The sequence below is a fragment of the Anabrus simplex genome, chromosome 1 (genome assembly GCF_040414725.1).
Source record: "Anabrus simplex isolate iqAnaSimp1 chromosome 1, ASM4041472v1, whole genome shotgun sequence".
NCBI classification, from domain to species: Eukaryota; Metazoa; Arthropoda; class Insecta; order Orthoptera; family Tettigoniidae; genus Anabrus; species Anabrus simplex.
In genome coordinates this window covers 1074492309-1074510745 of record NC_090265.1, presented here as the reverse complement: position 1 = coordinate 1074510745, position 18437 = coordinate 1074492309, and the positions used below count along the sequence as shown (strand labels likewise).

At 37.8% G+C, this 18437-nt stretch overlaps 1 protein-coding gene across 9 annotated transcripts in view; it reads right to left on the bottom strand.

The window, feature by feature from the left end:
* Positions 1–18437, bottom strand: part of LOC136857997 (transmembrane and coiled-coil domains protein 2) — a 267616-nt gene that overhangs the window by 66778 nt on the left and 182401 nt on the right. For all 9 annotated transcript variants that reach the window (XR_010858585.2, XR_010858584.2, XM_067137170.2 and 6 more), the window contains 3 exons: positions 15502–15584; positions 6747–7069; positions 3450–3668 (listed from right to left, as the gene is read on the bottom strand). Coding sequence is in view for 7 of the 9 variants with exons in the window: in XM_067137170.2 (XP_066993271.1) it covers positions 3450–3668; positions 6747–7069; positions 15502–15584 (625 nt within the window). In the remaining 2 variants the exon portion in view is untranslated. The remainder of the gene's footprint in view (positions 1–3449; positions 3669–6746; positions 7070–15501; positions 15585–18437) is intronic.

Below are 18437 nucleotides of genomic sequence, written 5' to 3'. Positions count from 1 at the left end.
CACCTGCTGTGGGATGAGCAAATACCCATGAAAACAAAAATGACATTGTACAAGTCCTATTATACACCAATTCTTACAAACATATAGTCTCGAAACCACAACACTGACCAATAGAGATAATTCCAAACTTCAGGCAGTTGAAATGAAATTCCTACGCACTATGATCCAGAAAACCAGGAAAGACAAGATTAGGAATGAGAAAATTAGAGAAGAAGTAGGAATCGATGATTCTCTCCTCAATAAGATTCAGATATCAAGACTGAAGTGGTTTGGTCACATGAAGAGGATGCCAGTAAACAGAACTGCAAGGAGGGAATTTGACAGAAAAGTAGAAGAAAGATGACACGTGGGAAGGCCACGAAGGGAATGGATAGATTTAGTTAAGAACGATGTGCTGCTGAGAGGTCATGATTGGGAAAAGTTGGTGGAGGAAGAATGGTACAAGGACAGGATGAGATGGAGGAGGCTCATATACTACATCCGGGAAACTGGAGATGGTTTAGGACGATGATGATTTTCCACCTATTCAATACAATCAATTATAAGATTAATGTTCTTTCCTCAATAAACTATGAACATGGGACATGTTACGCCCCTTTTAAAGGGCATCATCAGCCTTATCATCGCCTCAATACCAAAACAGATACCTGTTTAGCTATGACATAATAGTGTCATTAACAGTCTTCTTTTGTATACAGTAATATTGTGGTGTTGGCGTGCTGCGTCGATGTTGTGGCATTCTAATGTTGGCTTGTTGATAAAAAAAGAGAACAGGCTACGGGACAGTTGTGATGTCACGCTGTCGGGTGTATATAAGCTTTGTAAAGGGAAAAGTAGGAATTAAATAGATTAAAAATATCAGGCTTAAAAATTTTCTGTCTTTATTTATAGCTTTGAAGGCTATTAGTTTCGTTAACTTAAAGCCTTAAAGCATAAAATAGATGGGAGAGGGTAACCGGAAAAATTATAAATATTACTGTGTTGACTCTTACCTTTTGCCCACTTGAATGTTACCTTGATGTTTGAGTAGTGGTGCTCGCCGATGTTCTGCTATGCGTATTGTATGTGTGTCGTCTTGGTGGAGGGGAGTGGTCTTGTGAAGGCGGGCTATTGGCAAGCGGGTTGTGCATGAGGGGGAGTTGCTACAATTGAAAGCGATCTCCAGATTTTAAAAAAATATCGATAAAGGCAGACTCATGACTGAATTCAAAAAACTTTATATTTTTTTAGATCAGAAATATAACGTAAATCAAAACATAGACGATCCAGTAGACATTGAAAGTCCTCTTTATGAACAATTACCAATCCTATTCCATCAGTTAAATCTTCAAGATAATATTTTATGTAAAGTTTAAAAAAAAAAAAGAAAATAATCAGGCCAATAAACACATCACGTCCCTCTTCCCCACTAGACGCAAGCAACTCCCCCTCATGCACAACCCGCTAGCCAATAACCCTGCCTTCACAAGAGCACTCCCCTCCACCAAGACAACACACACATACAATACGCGACAACCAGTACTCAGACATCAAGGTAACATTCAAGTGGGCAAAAGGTAAGCGTCAACACAGCAATAGTTACAATGTTTCCGGTTACCCTCTCCCATTTTGTTTCTGACATTTTTAATCTGGTTAATTCCTACTTCTCCCTTTACAAAGCTTATATACACCCGACAGCCTGATATCACAACTGTCCCATAGCCTGTTCTCTTTTTGATCAACAAGCCAACATTAGAATGCCACAACATCGATGCAGCACGCCAACACCACAATATTAGTGTATAGAAAAGAAGATAGTTAATCACACTATTATGTCATAGCTAAACAGATACCTGTTTCGGTATTGAGGCGATGATAAGGGTGATGATGCCCTTCAAAAGGTGTGAAACATGTCCCATGTTCATAGTATAATGAGGAAAGAACATTTTTTTTTTTTTTTTTTTTTTTTGCTAGGTGTTTTACGTCGCACCGACACAGATAGGTCTTACGGCGACGATGGGACAGGAAAGGGCTAGGAGTGGGAAGGAAGCGGCCGTGGCCTTAATTAAGGTACAGCCCCAGCATTTGCCTGGTGTGAAAATGGGAAACCACGGAAAACCATTTTCAGGGCTGCCGACAGTGGGGTTCGAACCTACTATCTCCCGAATACTGGATACTGGCCGCACTTAAGCGACTGCAGCTATCGAGCTCGGTGGAAAGAACATTAATCTTACGACTGATTGTATTGAATAGGTGGAAAATAACACACAATAAAATTTTACACTTTTAAAAGAAGTTACTTTCAAACAGATTTAAAAAACAATGAATTTTATAACTTGCAACATACCACTTAGTCGAGCAGCTCATCTCCTTACTCCCAAGCCCTCCCAGCCCAAAGATTGTAGCATCTTTGTAACACTAATCGTTTGTTGGAAATCACCCAGAATAAATTGGGCTACTTTCCTTTCAATCTTTTCCAGTACTCGAATCAAGTAATCCTGATGAGGGTCGCATACACTGGAACCATACTTTAATTGAGGTCTCACCAGTGATTTATATGCCCTCTCCTCCATATCTTTACTACCTAAATACCCTCATAACCATAAGACAAGATCTGTAACCTTTATTTACAACCTCGTTGATCTGATCTTTCCTATATCAACACATGTATGGATGTATGTTGGGTATTCAGCCCGAAGGCTGGTTGGATCCTCAACAGGTCCACCGTTAGCTGTCATAGATTGCCTAGGTGTCACTGATTAGGCGTACTAGGGAAATGAGGAGTGAGGTAGTTTCCCGTGGCTTTCCTCACTGGGCCAGAAGTTGCGATTGCATATCAGTCTGCCAAGTCTACTGAAATGCGTGCACCAACCGACCCTATGAGTGACATTTTCACACCATTCATAGCAGGGACTGGTTGCATAAGGAATGGCATCACTCATAACGCAGCCACTTTCATATTGTCAAAGCCAAGGTATAAGACTGAGACAGATCAATGAAAGTAACAAATTTATTCTAGCCCATACCAGAAGACATAGTGCACGGTAAACACTACATCTTGCCAGCAAAGGCACAATAGGTACTTAAAATGATCACTTTGAGGTACTTCCACTCCAACACTATAATTGAAACAGAGGATTCTTCCTCTTGGTGAAACTTACATGACTTTTCACCCCATTTACCAACATAATGTTGTTTACCATCTATCTCACAACTTTGTTGAGGTCTTTTTGCAGTTGCTCCTAATCCGGTAACTTATATATTACTTTGTACAGAGTGACATCATCTGCAAAATGCTCTATCTGTGATAAATTTTGACAAATTTCTATTAGTATTTTTACTGAAATGTATTAATTTGGCATTTCTTTCAGCTTTCCTGCATAAAACATCTCCACACCATTATTCTGAATAATGAAACTAACACATGAAATGCAGTTACTAAGAAACAACACTGAATATGAAGTATATACCTTGGTCTGGCAACATTCTAACATTTCATGGATATCCCGCAAGCGTTCCTCACTTTGGTACTGCACTTTTTCTTCCATGTCAGAGATGGTCTGTTTTAGATTCTCCACTTCATTCTGGTGCAGTTCTGTGAGGTCGTTTACCTGCTCCTCAAGTCTCTCACAGCGGAAACGTTCCTCCTGCACAGCCTGGCTCATGAAGGAGACCTCCTGTTGCAGACCCTGTAGTCAAATTCACACGTTACTTTAGAAACAATGCACCAGTTACCTCAGAGACACATTACGGTAGGAATATTAATTAACTCCCCTAAACTACAGTTATATTCTTGGCCTTCTTTTTTCTCCAAGAAAGAAAATAGTAATAAAAATGGCAGAAAGGGACAAGATCTGAAAGCACTATCAAGAAAGGGTAGAATGTGAAAGAGTCACTGGTAACAAATACACAGCAAGTTCATTTTTGTCCAACAATCATAGATGAGCACAGCCTATGGAGGGCCAAGGTCATGCTAGTCACTGGCTCTGTTGATGAACAAGTTCTTTTCACATTTCAACTTGCACAACTTTGATAAAGAATATAACATGAATACAATATTATTGTATTTTTAATTCATAATTAGTACTAACTTGTCCTAGAAGAGTTGCATGTTGACTACACGGTTAGGGGCACGCAGCTGTGAGCTTGCATCTGGGAGATAGTGGGTTTGAACCCCACTGTCAGCAGCCCTGAAAATGGCTTTCCATGGTTTCCCATTTTCACACCAGGCAAATGCTGGTGCTGTACCTCAATTAAGGCCACAGCCACTTCCTTCCCATTCCTAGCCCTTTCCTATACCAGTGTTGCCATAAGACCTATCGGTGTCTGTGCGACGTAAAAATGTTATATGAAAAAGTGTGTGTCAAGAGCCACAAATTTTTGATTGACTTCTTTTAACAGATTTTTTTTTGCTCCCGTTACATGATACAGGAGATATTTTTTAACACCTCTCTTTTTGGTTTGCAACAGTTGAAGGTAGCATAGCTAAGGCCAGGAAACCCTGTACAAATGATTCTGTCATCAATAACCACCCTTAAAGATTCCAAAGTATCGCAAACAGTGTGTGATGTTGCAAAATCTTTCTGATAATGCACATATTGTCTTTCATTATTGGATTACCTTTTAAAAATCAAGTGCAAGTATTTGTTTGAGGTACCAATCTAAAGTATATTTTAAAAAAAATATGGGCCCTATTATCATTACTGCAGTTACCATACACCTTAGCCTAATTTAAATCATGTAGCAGAACAATGTGCATTATTGGGGATTTTCTGTGATCCAGGGTCTATTATTTTCTGTATTAACAGATCCATGTAAACAAAACTGCGGGGCTCGAGAATAAATAATGGAATGTGACACTGCATGTTTAATAACAACCACAAACTTGTCAACGTTGTGATTCACCTGTGGTTGCTATTAAACATGCCATGTTCCTTACCATTATTTACTCATTTTATTTACCTATTTATTTATTTGCTCATTATTTATTTAATAGCAACCAGAAGTGATCCACAATGTTGACAAGTTTGTGGTTGCTATCAAACATGTCATGTCCCTTACCATTATTTACTACCAAGCCCCTCAACTCGGGAGTAAATAATGGTAAGGGAAATGGTATGTTTAATAGCAACCACACACTTGTCAACATTGTGAGTCACTTGTGATTGCTATTAAACATGCCATATCCCTTACCATTGTTTACTTATGTATTTATCTATGTCTTTACTTAAATACTAAATGTGGACCATTCTGTAAAATAAAATTACTGAATTTTTTTTTTTGCTAGGGGCTTTACGTCGCAATGACACAGATAGGTCTTACGGCGACGATGGGATAGGAAAGGCCTAGGAGTTGGAAAGAAGCGGCCATGGCCTTAATTAATGTACAGCCCCAGCATTTGCCTGGTGTGAAAATGGGAAACCACGGAAAACCATCTTCAGGGCTGCCGATAGTGGGATTCAAACCTACTATCTCCCGGATGCAAGCTCACAGCCGCGTGCCTCTACGCACACGGCCAACTCGCCCGGTAATTACTGAAATTTACTCAACATGCATTGTCAAGTGGGTTGTATTCTTGGGCTATGGGCATTCTGTAATGTTACAATTTTTAAAATTAAGTTGCTTTATACTGAAGGCTGAGAATTGTGAGAAACCTATTTCCTGTTCAAGACAACATAGATATTTCAGAATGTTATAGTATTCCTCCAATCTGATCCAAGTTTTGTCCTCTATTAAACACTATGCTTTTGCTAAGGAATGCTGTTAATTCTGTTTTCCAACATCTACGATAAAATGTTAGTATCTTTATGAGGAAATGGACTGCCAGAGATTTTCTCTTAAAAATGTTTATGCACTCCTTACAAGAGGCTGCCATATACAAGCATCATGCATGAAAATTCTCTGTTCATATGTCAACATATCAATAAACAGTAAAATTTACTTTTTAAATATAGTGTTAACATTCACACCTGAATTGCACCGATATCTTAACCTTTTGAGTGCTAAGTACTTCTAGATGAAGAGAGAATTTTAACTACTGTATATGTTCATGTTGCTCTGAATTATATATAAAGTTGCATTTAGTACACATATACCATTATTTGCATAACGGATAACTGTTTTTGTAATAATTTCCCCACTGCTTAAAACCTTTGAAGCATGTAGTATTGTAAAAGCAATTTTCAACACAGAATCCTGCATCATACGCACTTACAACACAGGGAAAATTTTCAAAGTCATCTTCCAAATCTGAGTTAAAGAGCAGTTCAATCAGTCCTCCAGAAATGTTAAAATAATTAAATACGTGTTTACACAAAGTCATTTTGACGTACTAGGAGAATATTTCTAGTTCTAAATACTGACATGAGATGTCTGGTTAAGTCTATGTCCCAACATTGCAGCAACCAGCTGTAGCTAAGAAAATGCAATGATATCGATGAAGCGTTTCATAAACAGCATTCTTAAAGGTGGAAAAAGTTCATCAACATAAAGACAGAAATTATACGTGCTCCATAACCACGAGCCCATGTGCAGCCTTCAGTACAGGAACTGTCTGTTGTTATGAGACAGGCATGACCTCAACCGAGATGGTCTGTGCTCAGCTGTTGATGAGGTTCAAAAATAATTCCCTGTTTATTTTAATATTAGTATGGTATTAACTAAATAAAATAATTAGAAAACCATTAAAATCTCGGGCTACAATGACTGAGAGGAAAAATCTCATGTTCTATCCTGTTAAACACAAATGAGGAGAAACCGAGGCTTACCTTTAAACTTTCGAGTTCCTCTCGTAGTCTCTCACACTCTTCTCGTCGTTCTCTGAGTTCACTGAAAATGGGCTCCAGGTTGCTATACGTGGAGGTCATGTGCATGGGCATAGTGTGGTGAGGGGAGGATTGGTGAGTAGCTGTACCCGCTGCAGGTAAACTTTCGCTCGTCACCGAACTGCACTCTGAGCCCTCCTCTGATGCATACTTGATCATGCCTGCACTAGAAGATGCATGAGCAGAGCCCAGGCTACAGTTACCAGGCAGTGTCGCACTGCCATGGTGGGTCTTCTCTTCATCCATTGAACTACTATCGCCATTTCCTGGAAATAACATCAATTCACAATCCCTAATGTATTTAAGTAAATATCAAATCACATCTAGGTTACCAGCCTGGACTTAATGTCAAAAAAACACACTAATCAATGTGAACGTCCGGTTCCATGGCTAAATGGTTAGCGTGCTAGCCTTTGGTCACAGGGGTCCCGGGTTCAATTCCCGGCAGGGTTGGGAATTTTAACCATCATTGGCTAATTTCGCTGGCACGGGGGCTGTGTGTATGTGTCATCTTCATCATTTCATCCTCATCACAATGCACAGGTCGCCTATGGGCGTCAAATCAAAAGACCTGCACCTGGCGAGCCGAACATGTCCTCGGACACTCCCGTCACTAAAAACCATAAGCCATTTCATTTCAATGTAAACGATTTTAGTAATTAGAGATCTCCCTAAAACAATGACGTAACAAACAAAGTCACAGGCCTATTTATGATGATGATGATGCTTGTTGTTTAAATGGGCCTAACATCTAGGTCATCAAACCCCAAGTCTATTTAGAAGTGATCTCACTGGACAAGCTACAGATATAATTAGGTTTAATCAGTGGGGCCACATGAGTACATAGATAATTCTGTTCTATTTGTGTGTCAAAACAATGAGCATTACTAAACTTCAGTTTTAAGTAACGGAGAGGAGAAAGAGTTAAACCAAGCCACATATAGCGAGATAGGAGCATAAACTTGAGAAATTAAAAGGATAAACACTGCAACACGCCAGCATCGGAAGAGGGAGCAATAGAAAATGAGAAAAGGACGAACATTATAACACAAAAGAACAAGGACAATGGCCACATCTTCAAATAGATAGGCCCTTTTCTTATCAATGCCAGTTCTTCTATATCAATTTCTTCTCAGCACCTGACAAATTCATTACTGCTTCCCAGCTTCATCAGGCTAGTGGGCTTCAACTTCCAAACAATTCTCGAGGGGTCATACAATTCTTCAGTCTTAATGTGCAAACTGTGGGGTAAGAAGGAAGTTGGATAAACACAGAAAAAGCTCATCTTTTACTACATGTATTCATCTTTATCTAGGAATATAAGACAAATCAGGCTTGTTTGTTATTCTACACTTTCCACCTCAAGATTGAAGATCTGTCAAGAAGTACCCTCCCGGCCTCCTGATGAAGCTGGGAAGCAGAAATGAGCTCATCAGGCAGAGAAGAGATATATATGGAAGAACTGCGACTAATGAGGAGAGAGCCTATCTTCTTGAAAATGACAATGTATGAAGGTTTAGAAACTATCCTTGTCCTTCTGTGTTTTCATGTTTGTCCTTGTCTTTCCTACTGGCCCTGCCTCTAATGTTGATCTGTTGTGTATATGCTATCAAATGTGTCTATTCATCTTTAAATTACTTGACATCTCATGACAGGGAATACAATAAAGTATTTCTTATTTTATGAATGATTATTACACTTGAAGTTTATTAGCAAATGCTTAAGAAATTAGAATAAGAAGCTCATTAGCAAATGCTCAAGAAATAAGAAAGATTTTTCCCTTGATTGAATACTCATGAATCCAGACTACTGAGAGTCTTAATATAAAAAAAGCTATCCTTCAATTATATTTTGAATCGTCATGAGAACTGGTATCTGCTTTATTCCCCTGTGGAACTACAGAAAGGGTCTACTGAAAGTCACCCCCCAGAACCAACTCCTCCTCTCTGACAGGAATCTTGCTAACCAACACCTTCTGCATGAGAAGGTCAATACACCACAGGGATACCTCCTTCAGAGATTTTCCCTCCACTGTATGTGGTTTCATGTTGAACATGGAAGTTTCTGTGATGGAATTTGTAATTCAAACCCACTATACACAGTTCTTCTTCTTCTTCCTTTCAATTAATCTGCTGCCGTACTGGTTGTGATATAAGGCAGGCATCGTCAGTCAAGAGCAAAATGCCTTCGGAGCCAGTTTGCTCCCCGCTCTTGAGGAACAAGAGCAGCTTAGCGAGCAAGTAGGGGAAGTGCATGACGTAGTACGCACTGAAGGTCAGCGGCGCAAAGGTATAGCACAACTTTCTGAAGAGGTTAGATTGCGACACGATACGCTTGAACTCATGTGAGGTGACAGTAGTGCCTTTATCCTCACACCACATGCCGTTCAAACCTAGTCGGTAAATGCTGCATTTACTATGGAAGAGAGTTCAGCACAGCCTAGGTTATCGAAGCCAACAAGTTTCAAACCTTCTTGGGAAGAAGAGTATTTATACTTCAAGAAAATAACACACAAAATGTTTAATATGTAATAAAATATTGAATCACATCAAAAATTTAATCTGCAGTGCCATTGTTCCTTATGTCATTCCAACAAGTATGATAAATATGAAGTAATACCAATATGAATGGTCTGTTATTGGACATTATACATTTTTCAGCTAACTCATTCCTGGTTGCCAGTGTTTCGCCCCCGTGTGCTAGGTTGGGCTCGTTAGTTGGTACCTAGCACACCTACCAAGACGCATGGCTAGTGCATACTGTGGAGGCCACTGTGTAGGCTACTTGAAGCCACCGGCAGTGCCAATGCACTATGAGAGACTGTCTCACTACCAAAATTGATGCCTGCTTGGCCATCAGATGATATAGATTTTAATTCCCATAGGGAATCTGAAATATACGGAAATCAAAATCTATATCATCTGATGGCCAAGCAGGCATCAATTTTGGTAGTGAGACAAAGTCTCTCTTAGTGCATTGGCACTGCCGGTGGCTTCAAGTAGCCTACGCAGTGGCCTCCACAGTATGCACTAGCCATGCGTCTTGGTAGGTGTGCTAGGTACCAACTAACGAGCCCAACCTAGCACACGGGGGCGAAACGCTGGCAACCAGGAATGAGTTAGCTGGAAAATTTATAATGTTCAATAACGGACCATTCATATTGGTATTATAAATTTACTCATTCGGGACACATATTTCAGATTCCCTATGAGAATCTGAATCTATATCATAAATATGAAGGCCGGGAAAGCATAGCATTACTAGAAAAACTTAAAAATAACACAGTTGAGGATTTACGTACATTTCATACAGAGCAAGTACGTGATGACATCTGATATAAGGCAAAACAATCTCTTTTCTGTCCATGCACATAGTGTGTCGAACAGGTGTGTTATGCACTTCCTCCAGATCTACCGAGAAATAAGCATCTTTATAGTCACCCTCTAACACTTTATCAACCACCTCCTTCTGAAGTTCATTTATTTATTTATTTATTTATTTACTTCTTAGATACAGCCTATGGAGGGCCATTATACAACAACAACAACAACAATAATAAGTATAAAAGATACCAATCCGTATAAACAACAATATTAAGTATCAACAATAAATTATTAACAACTTATTACCCTTTCCTTAACATCAGGGGCCTCCTCAACCAGAGGGAATCCAGATTCAGTGAATGAAAATGCATTTTAACCCATGACTAAGTAATGTTTTCTCAATGTTTCGGAGCATAAGTGTGCACACTGCTGAAGAGGCACCAAGTCCATCCAGCCAGCAGACTCCATAAGAGCCACACATTACTTCATCTTACTTATACCAGACTTCTCACATGAAATATGACAATGGAAAGGACTATTGCAATTTCAGATGTTTTTAGAAAACTTTTTATGTTAAATCCCCATGGAAATAAATGCTCTGACACTGAGTATTCCTGCATTCTTGGAAATTTGGGCCCACCTGTATGGAAACCTATAGCTTTCTAAGCTTTCTAGTCTTTGAGAACTTTTGTCTGTAGAGAGAAAATGAATACCTGCCGGCAAAAGCATTGTAACCCTCAAAATGCAAATTTTTTAGGAGAGAAGAAAAACAAACAAACAAGCGAATTGTTTGTGAATGCTTATTCTGCCATTGACAATTAGTTTAAATGAGTTCATTAGTTATTAATGCATAATTATTTTGACAATGTGTGACTTTAAAATCAAGATATAAGAGATGATCGTTAGACGTCCGTGCAAAAATGTTGTAACTTAACAGAAGTAGCATATTTTTGCAGGTTACAACGTTTACAGTATTGAAAATATTTATAGCTTTTAACCCCTTCAGTGCGCGATGCGGCGAGATCCGCGGCTACAAGTCGCTTGCTCGGTGGGGAACGCGGATGTATCCGCCGATTCGGATTTCTTTTTCTCAGTTGCCTGCCTGCAGAGGTTTATTTCCTTTTTAGCAGCGTATTCTGGATGAGTCTTCCCTCTGATGTGAATTTTTTCAACTATGTTCTCCCAATACAAATGTGTCATCCACGAGTTGCAACATAAAGAACGCAGCTGAGTCCGGGCAAGAACGACCTAAGGCCTAATAGCTCCGCGCAGAAGCTTTAGCTCATCGCCTAATCGTCCCTTGGATGTAATAATATTGCTGTAGAAGGGATTTATAGAGATTATGACACTGAAAAGACTTCTCTGATGACATTTTAGAACTGTGACCTGATTTATTATCCCCAGTCTTGAGTTCATCCTTCACGACTCGAGTGTGTGTTTATCGCGAGTTACACAACATTTTATTATCATACGCATGCGTAATACAGTCCTATTTCATGATTTCCGGCCAAACTGCTGAGACCAGGGTTCTATTCAATCCTTTTTCCTACATTTTTTCCGCTTAAAGTATTTATAACGAATTACCGGCCCCCACTGTTAGAGGAAGACGATTTACGGGTCATGGTAAATTTAGTGGGGAGAAATGTGTTATTAGTGAAGTAATTTCTGCCGAAGGGGAATTCGTAAGTGACAGGAATTTACATGGAAAATGTACTGCAAGCTCGAATATACAGGGTTTGGGCGTAGCTGATGCGAATGTTCAGCAGTCGCAGAAGAGATGACACGTGTTCGATTCCAGTTCAAGTAGCGATCATGACAGTGACAGTTGTGACGATAATACTGATTACAATCCAACCATTGCAAGTTCTTCGTCAACTTATACTGAAAATGCACAAAGAAATTCCCGCTTTTATCCAAATTTTCATCGTGATGTAAAAAGAGTGTTTTTAGGGAAAACAAAACTGTGCGAAATATTTCAATTACTTTCTTATGACGATATATGCCAGAACATAGCTGAACAGACAAAAGATGCCGAGCAGGAAATCGCACATAAATCCCAGTTTAGTAAGACAAAAGAGAGGAATCGAGATCAAGACTGTGTCCGGACAAACAAGGACGAAATAAAGCTTCTTATGGCCATACTGTTGCCGCAGGGGATTGAAGAGAAACCTAAATTAGGACACTATTTCTCTCAATCGCTTGTTCACTACGCCTACTTTCTATGAGCTGATGACACAGACGAGATTTTTTTCTCGCCAGATTGAGGGGCCTGGCCAGCCTCCTGACCCCAACTTGGCATGTTCTATTCTGGCTCAGACCGGTGGTATTTGAAGGTGCTCAAATACGTCGGCCTCTTGTCAGTACATTTTCTAGCATTCAAAAGAACTCCTGCGGGACTAAATTCCGGCACCTCAGTGTCTCCGAAAACCGTAAAAGTAGTTAGTAGGACGTGAAGCCAATAACATTATTATTATTATTATTATTATTATTATTATTATTATTATTATTATTATTAGATTTTCCTTCACAGCTTTTTACATCTCTTTTTTTTTTGCTAGGGTTTTACGTCGCACCGACACAGATAGGTCTTATGGCGACGATGGGATAGGAAAGGCTTGGGAGTTGGAAGGAAGCGGCCGTGGCCTTAATTAAGGTACAGCCCCAGCATTTGCCTGGTGTGAAAATGGGAAACCACGGAAAACCATTTTCAGGGCTGCCGATAGTGGGATTCGAACCTACTATCTCCCGGATGCTCACAGCCACGCGCCTCTACGCGCACGGCCAACTCGCCCGGTTTACATATCTCTGACAATGAGGTGAATAATGCACAACTTCCTCCCAAAATATACGAGATAAATCCAGTATTTGACCACCTGTTAGCAACATTTTCGGAAGCTTATACCCCTGGTGGCAAAATGTCAATTGATGACAACCTCTTGCTATGGAAAGGATGGCTAGGGTGGAAAGTTTACATAACAAGAAAACGATCGCGTTTCGGAATGGAATTATATAAATTGTGCGAAAGCGAGACAGGTTATATAACATGACCTGCTTCCGTGTGTATCATAATGTACAGGTGTAAAAGACACAACACTCTGAAGACTGTAAATACTGTAAATATTACCTGTATTGTAGTGTAATGTAGTCCATTTATGTCACTTATGAATTGTAGAGAGGCGATATAAACTTGTAGCGTCGGTTACAAGTATTTCGTTGTATAAATTGGAAAATATATTATTATAAAGCTAATGCATACGTTTTGATGCAGAGTAGTTTTGTGTGACTGTCGAACCCCCAAAAGCGCGAATCAACATAACAGAAAAATTCGTGAGTGTTATAATTTATTCCATTGTACATCTTTTAAGTACAAGTAAACTTTGTAAATCTACAATTTACATATGCAGAAACATTTATTTACAGGCAGAGATTGATAGTAAACTGCCTAAAATATTCAGGTGAAAGTTACTGTATAAACAAAAACCAGAGCTTTGCTGTTAGGAAGAAGCAATCTTGATTTCACAGTGTGAAAGCACTTAGTACGTTTTTGCACAAAGTATTGAAAAATTAAAATAATTTGAATTTTTCAACAATTAAATATATTATATTCAAGTAAATATTTCTCTTTTGACCCTTCAATAGTTCATTTTAGTCTAAGATTGTTTTTAATCAAGTAATTAAATATTTTCTTTAATCATGGAAATCGCTCCCCACCTGGGAGTGAGCCAGTGTGAACCGAGCTCCCCGCTTAAGGGGTTAATATTATTGTTTTTATTCTGTATAAAAAGAATGAAACATAAACCATGCTTCTAATTTGTATTCCTATTGTTAGAGCTTCCCATTGTTTAACAGAATTCACTGAACACCAGCAATATTGTTGCAAGAATGTTTTGCAATGATGAATAAACATCACATTGTCACTTCACTTTGTCTTTAGGTTCTTATAGAAACCTTGATATTTTTCACGAATGTATTGACACATGTCTAGCAGATTAGCTTTCTTTTCCGCAGATACAAGCAATACCTCGTTTAATGCATACAATGAGCAATCTGAAAAGAGAGGAAGACGTATTTATATGCATATGCAGTAAATATAATACATTATATACGTATATAATACAGTCGAGAATAAAAACTCTGATTACGCATTAAAATATGACACATGAATCTCCCACTAAATACGCTGACTTTCTTATACTGGCTTACGTTTTTGCACCCACCTGTTCAGCAAGGATTTTCCCAGGCACTGATTTGTTATTGTAGGCCAAATATGGTTGCCCCGAATTCCACTTTTATTTCTATTCATTCCTCTTTTATGTACTATATTTAATTTTGCATTTTCGTCCCCTATTTATATTGTTGCACACACTCGGACTTAGCGACACACGACTTTCCTCCTCCACTGATACGTTTCTGCACCCACAGACCCGTGGCAAAATTTAAACAAAAGAAAAAAGGCACTTAACGTACATGTTTGCCAACATAACTTCCTACATGCCTCACGCTGACCGCATCCATCGTTTATGCACGGAAACCGAGCATTCTAGAAAATTGAGTGTTACGTTTTTGCCAGCAGGTATTCAAATGGCTATTATAGACGAGAGATTGTTCACATAAATCAGAGAGAAAATACATGACATCACACTTCATAAGCTACAGAGGGGAAACACATGGATAAAAATTATAAACAAGAGCTTTCTCAAAGAATGGATGGATCTAAGTTATCTGTGGGAGGAAAAAAAAACCCAAGGAGAGGAAGCTCCTAAGATGAGAAGTACACTGTCAATGAAACTCATGGGAATCAATAATTATGTCAAAGCTTAATCATTAAGCAAATAAGGACTGGAATACAAAGAGAAGACAGAATGTAACACAACTGATTAGAACTGTCAGAAGACCATACATAAACAGCAGAAATTTAAGAGATATAGAAAAGAAACTCCTTGATAAAATAATCTATATTTTAACTTTCTTTTGCTCTCCTACTGCTACTACTGCCCCTGTCCATAGTTGGTTACAGTAAATTTGATTACTTTGTAGCGTAATCTATACTTCCATAAAAATTATTATAAAAACTAGCGTTTTCAGATGATCTACAGTAGTTTCATGAATATATTTTTAATCTAAATTTATCTTTAAATATTTCAAAGTTCTATGTTTAATAGCTAGTGGAAAATTCTAATGAAGAGATATGAGTAATTAAGAATTTTTCTCAAAATAATATATTCTTATTTCTAAGCTACACTTGAAGACCAAACTTCTCTACAGTTGAAATATTTAAAAATACACTTCTCGAAAAGATATCTACATTAAGTCTTTACCATGAATGGTAGCCAACAAGATAGAAAATATATCAATAATAATGGGTAATTACTTACTAGTTAAAGCGTTGATATTGTCGGCACTTCCAAATTTATTTTTAATAAGATGAGCAAATTCCCTTGGCTTTGACATTACAGTCCTGAAAATAAAAGGTCAAATAGTTAAAATACATTCTCGTATCTACACTATTATTGTTCAGTGACAAAAGGTTCAGATCACTGTACCATTAAGTGATATTATAAACAAACAGGAACAATTCTTTCCTTATTTGAAACCCAACCAGTAAGTGCAATGTCCTAATGTCAAGCATATTCTAAATCGTCTGCAAGTCATTGCAGAACAAGTCAAAACTAACAAGGATTACGATTACAGTGAAACTGCCCACAACAACCTCCACACAGCAGAAACCTGGCCTTAATAGAAAAATTCTGTGGTCCCATGAGATTAACATAAAAATGCATATAAAAGGACCTGTACTTAGCAGAACCTGTCCAATGTGGAAACATAGTTTTACTGTATGCAATGGAATACATTACACGTACCTTTACACCGAGTACCTATGAATATCGCAATCAACATAGTCCAGCATCGACTATGCTTAGAATTTGAGAATTTAAGAGTCTCAGGATGACTCTGAACATTGTTCACTTTGAACGAATGTAAATTAAGCTCAGTTAGAAGAGCAAATTTTCATCATGGTAAAGATATAGGAACTTAGATACAGTACAATCTTGACAGTCTATGCTTTATTCATCTTGAAAGTTGTATGCATAGTTTTACAGTATAGAGAGCTGATTTTTCATTCATAAATATTCATATCATTCGCCATTACTCTGTCACAGACTGCATTTCCTGCCATGTCATCATCACATTATGCCGTCCTGTAATCCCAAGTTAAGATCTATAATTAATTTATTTTCTATATATACAAGTATTTTGCTTTCCCAACCATAAAATTTTATAAATCACTCCAATTAATTTAGTATGCAATTATCCTGTGATTTAACACATTCATTCCCAGCTCCCTCCACAGGTATTTAATCATGCAGCCCAGCAATTTTCACATGCCACCCTGACTTTCTAGGTAAAACATGGATTTAAGTATCACTCCTATACTATAAAACTTTAAAATCTGAAAATTTGTACACACATGCACAAGATGATCTAGTGCGATATTTTACTTGTCATGACTATTCGTTCCATCACTCAGCACCATCTGAATTCCAATCCTGAACTTCAGAAACCTCGGGAGTGGCACGTGTTTATTTAGATCACACATCCCACCATGCGGGAGATTACTCCAAGCTGTAGTAAAATGTTCATCTGCCCACTATCAACCGACAAACTGATATATTGTGCCATCTAATGTACACTTGGACATTAAAAAAAAAAAAATGGCGTGAATTCAAATCGGACTAAGGTCAGATATGGTATTTTACACATGTGAACCTTAATCCGACCATGGTTGGATATGGGAGTGAATGTGTTAAATATTTAATATAATTCACGAATATAATTGAATGAAAATAAATACTTTCATTTTGTGACCATTTATGCACAGAAATGTTACTGAAGTTATTGTAACTATGTATCTCAAATCAGTGCAGTTGGAATTTGGTAGAACATGAGAATTCTATCTCATATTGAAATGGCACAGTATATTAGGTAAAGCTCTAACTGTGGGTATTCTGGGATTCATGTAAATTAATTTTGAGGATTTTTGTTCATTTAAAAGAAAAAGTGTGTTTTTAAGTATTTGTTTAAGCTTCTTTTGTATTTTATTGTTTGGAACTTTTTAAATTTAAACATTACTGTCTGAGAAAAACTGTTCTGTTTTTTAATGTAGTCGGCTTTAGTCACATATATATATATACACAGTATATATAAATAAAATAATAGTTTCGCCTGTAGGCTACATTGCTCAGAATTTAAAAAATGCTATTTCTGTATCGTCGTGTCCACAATAACAAAGAAATGCACATCTTACTTACTTACGTGCATCATGAGAAAACAGCTGGAAGAGAATTTAATGAAAATCGGTATGTAAAGTCGGGGAATGAGCCACTACAATCTAGGCTATAAATAGTTTTATTCAAGCTGAGCAAAATGGTAGTTTGGGGGAAGGCTTAAAATTTAATTCTCAAATATTTATATTATTATTGGTCCTATAGATAAATTAAATTTCTGATCATTTATGTCATATATTTTTACCATTTATAACAGAGATATTCATGACTTTGTATTTTTGTCCATATCAATGCCGAGCCACGAGAAAACGAGTAAACAGGAATTAATGAAAATCGGTACATAGAGTCGGGGAATAAGAAACTGCAGTTTAAGCTATACAATTTTTTTCACTCTGGATGAAATGGTTGTTTAGGGGAAGGCAGATAAGATTTAATTTTTAAATACCTATGCTAATGGTCCTATCAAAAGTACTACATAACAAAAGTTTTAAATACACTTTCCGATCATTTATGTTTCATTCAGTTTTATCATACCGACTAAGATAAGAGTGGTATTTCAGAACCGGAAGAAAAATAATTGCGAAAGCCTACAATATCGAAAGCTCATAAAACTGATCAACAATAACATTACATTGACCATTGTTTGTTGTGATGTTCTTTGTCTCTTATAATGCCACTCATCTCTGATAGACAGGATTGCTGCTGCGTACCAAGTATAACACCCTGTCTGAATATTGGCGGCAATTAGCTGGGGAGTTAGACAACTTTCTTCTTTAGCATGCCATTTCTCTGGTTCACAAATTTTCTGATACTGCTGGTACGTAACACACTGGTTCATCATAGTATTCCAGCTATTCGATCCCTACTCTGACGCGCTGACTGGAATGATCAGTGTGTACATTTAACAGAATAATGGCAGAGGCTCACTTATGACCTGGTCTTGAATTACGATTTTGGCATATTCCAAATTATAGCACCACAATTCATTAAATAACTCAAAATTCAACCCTGAAAAGAGCCATTTC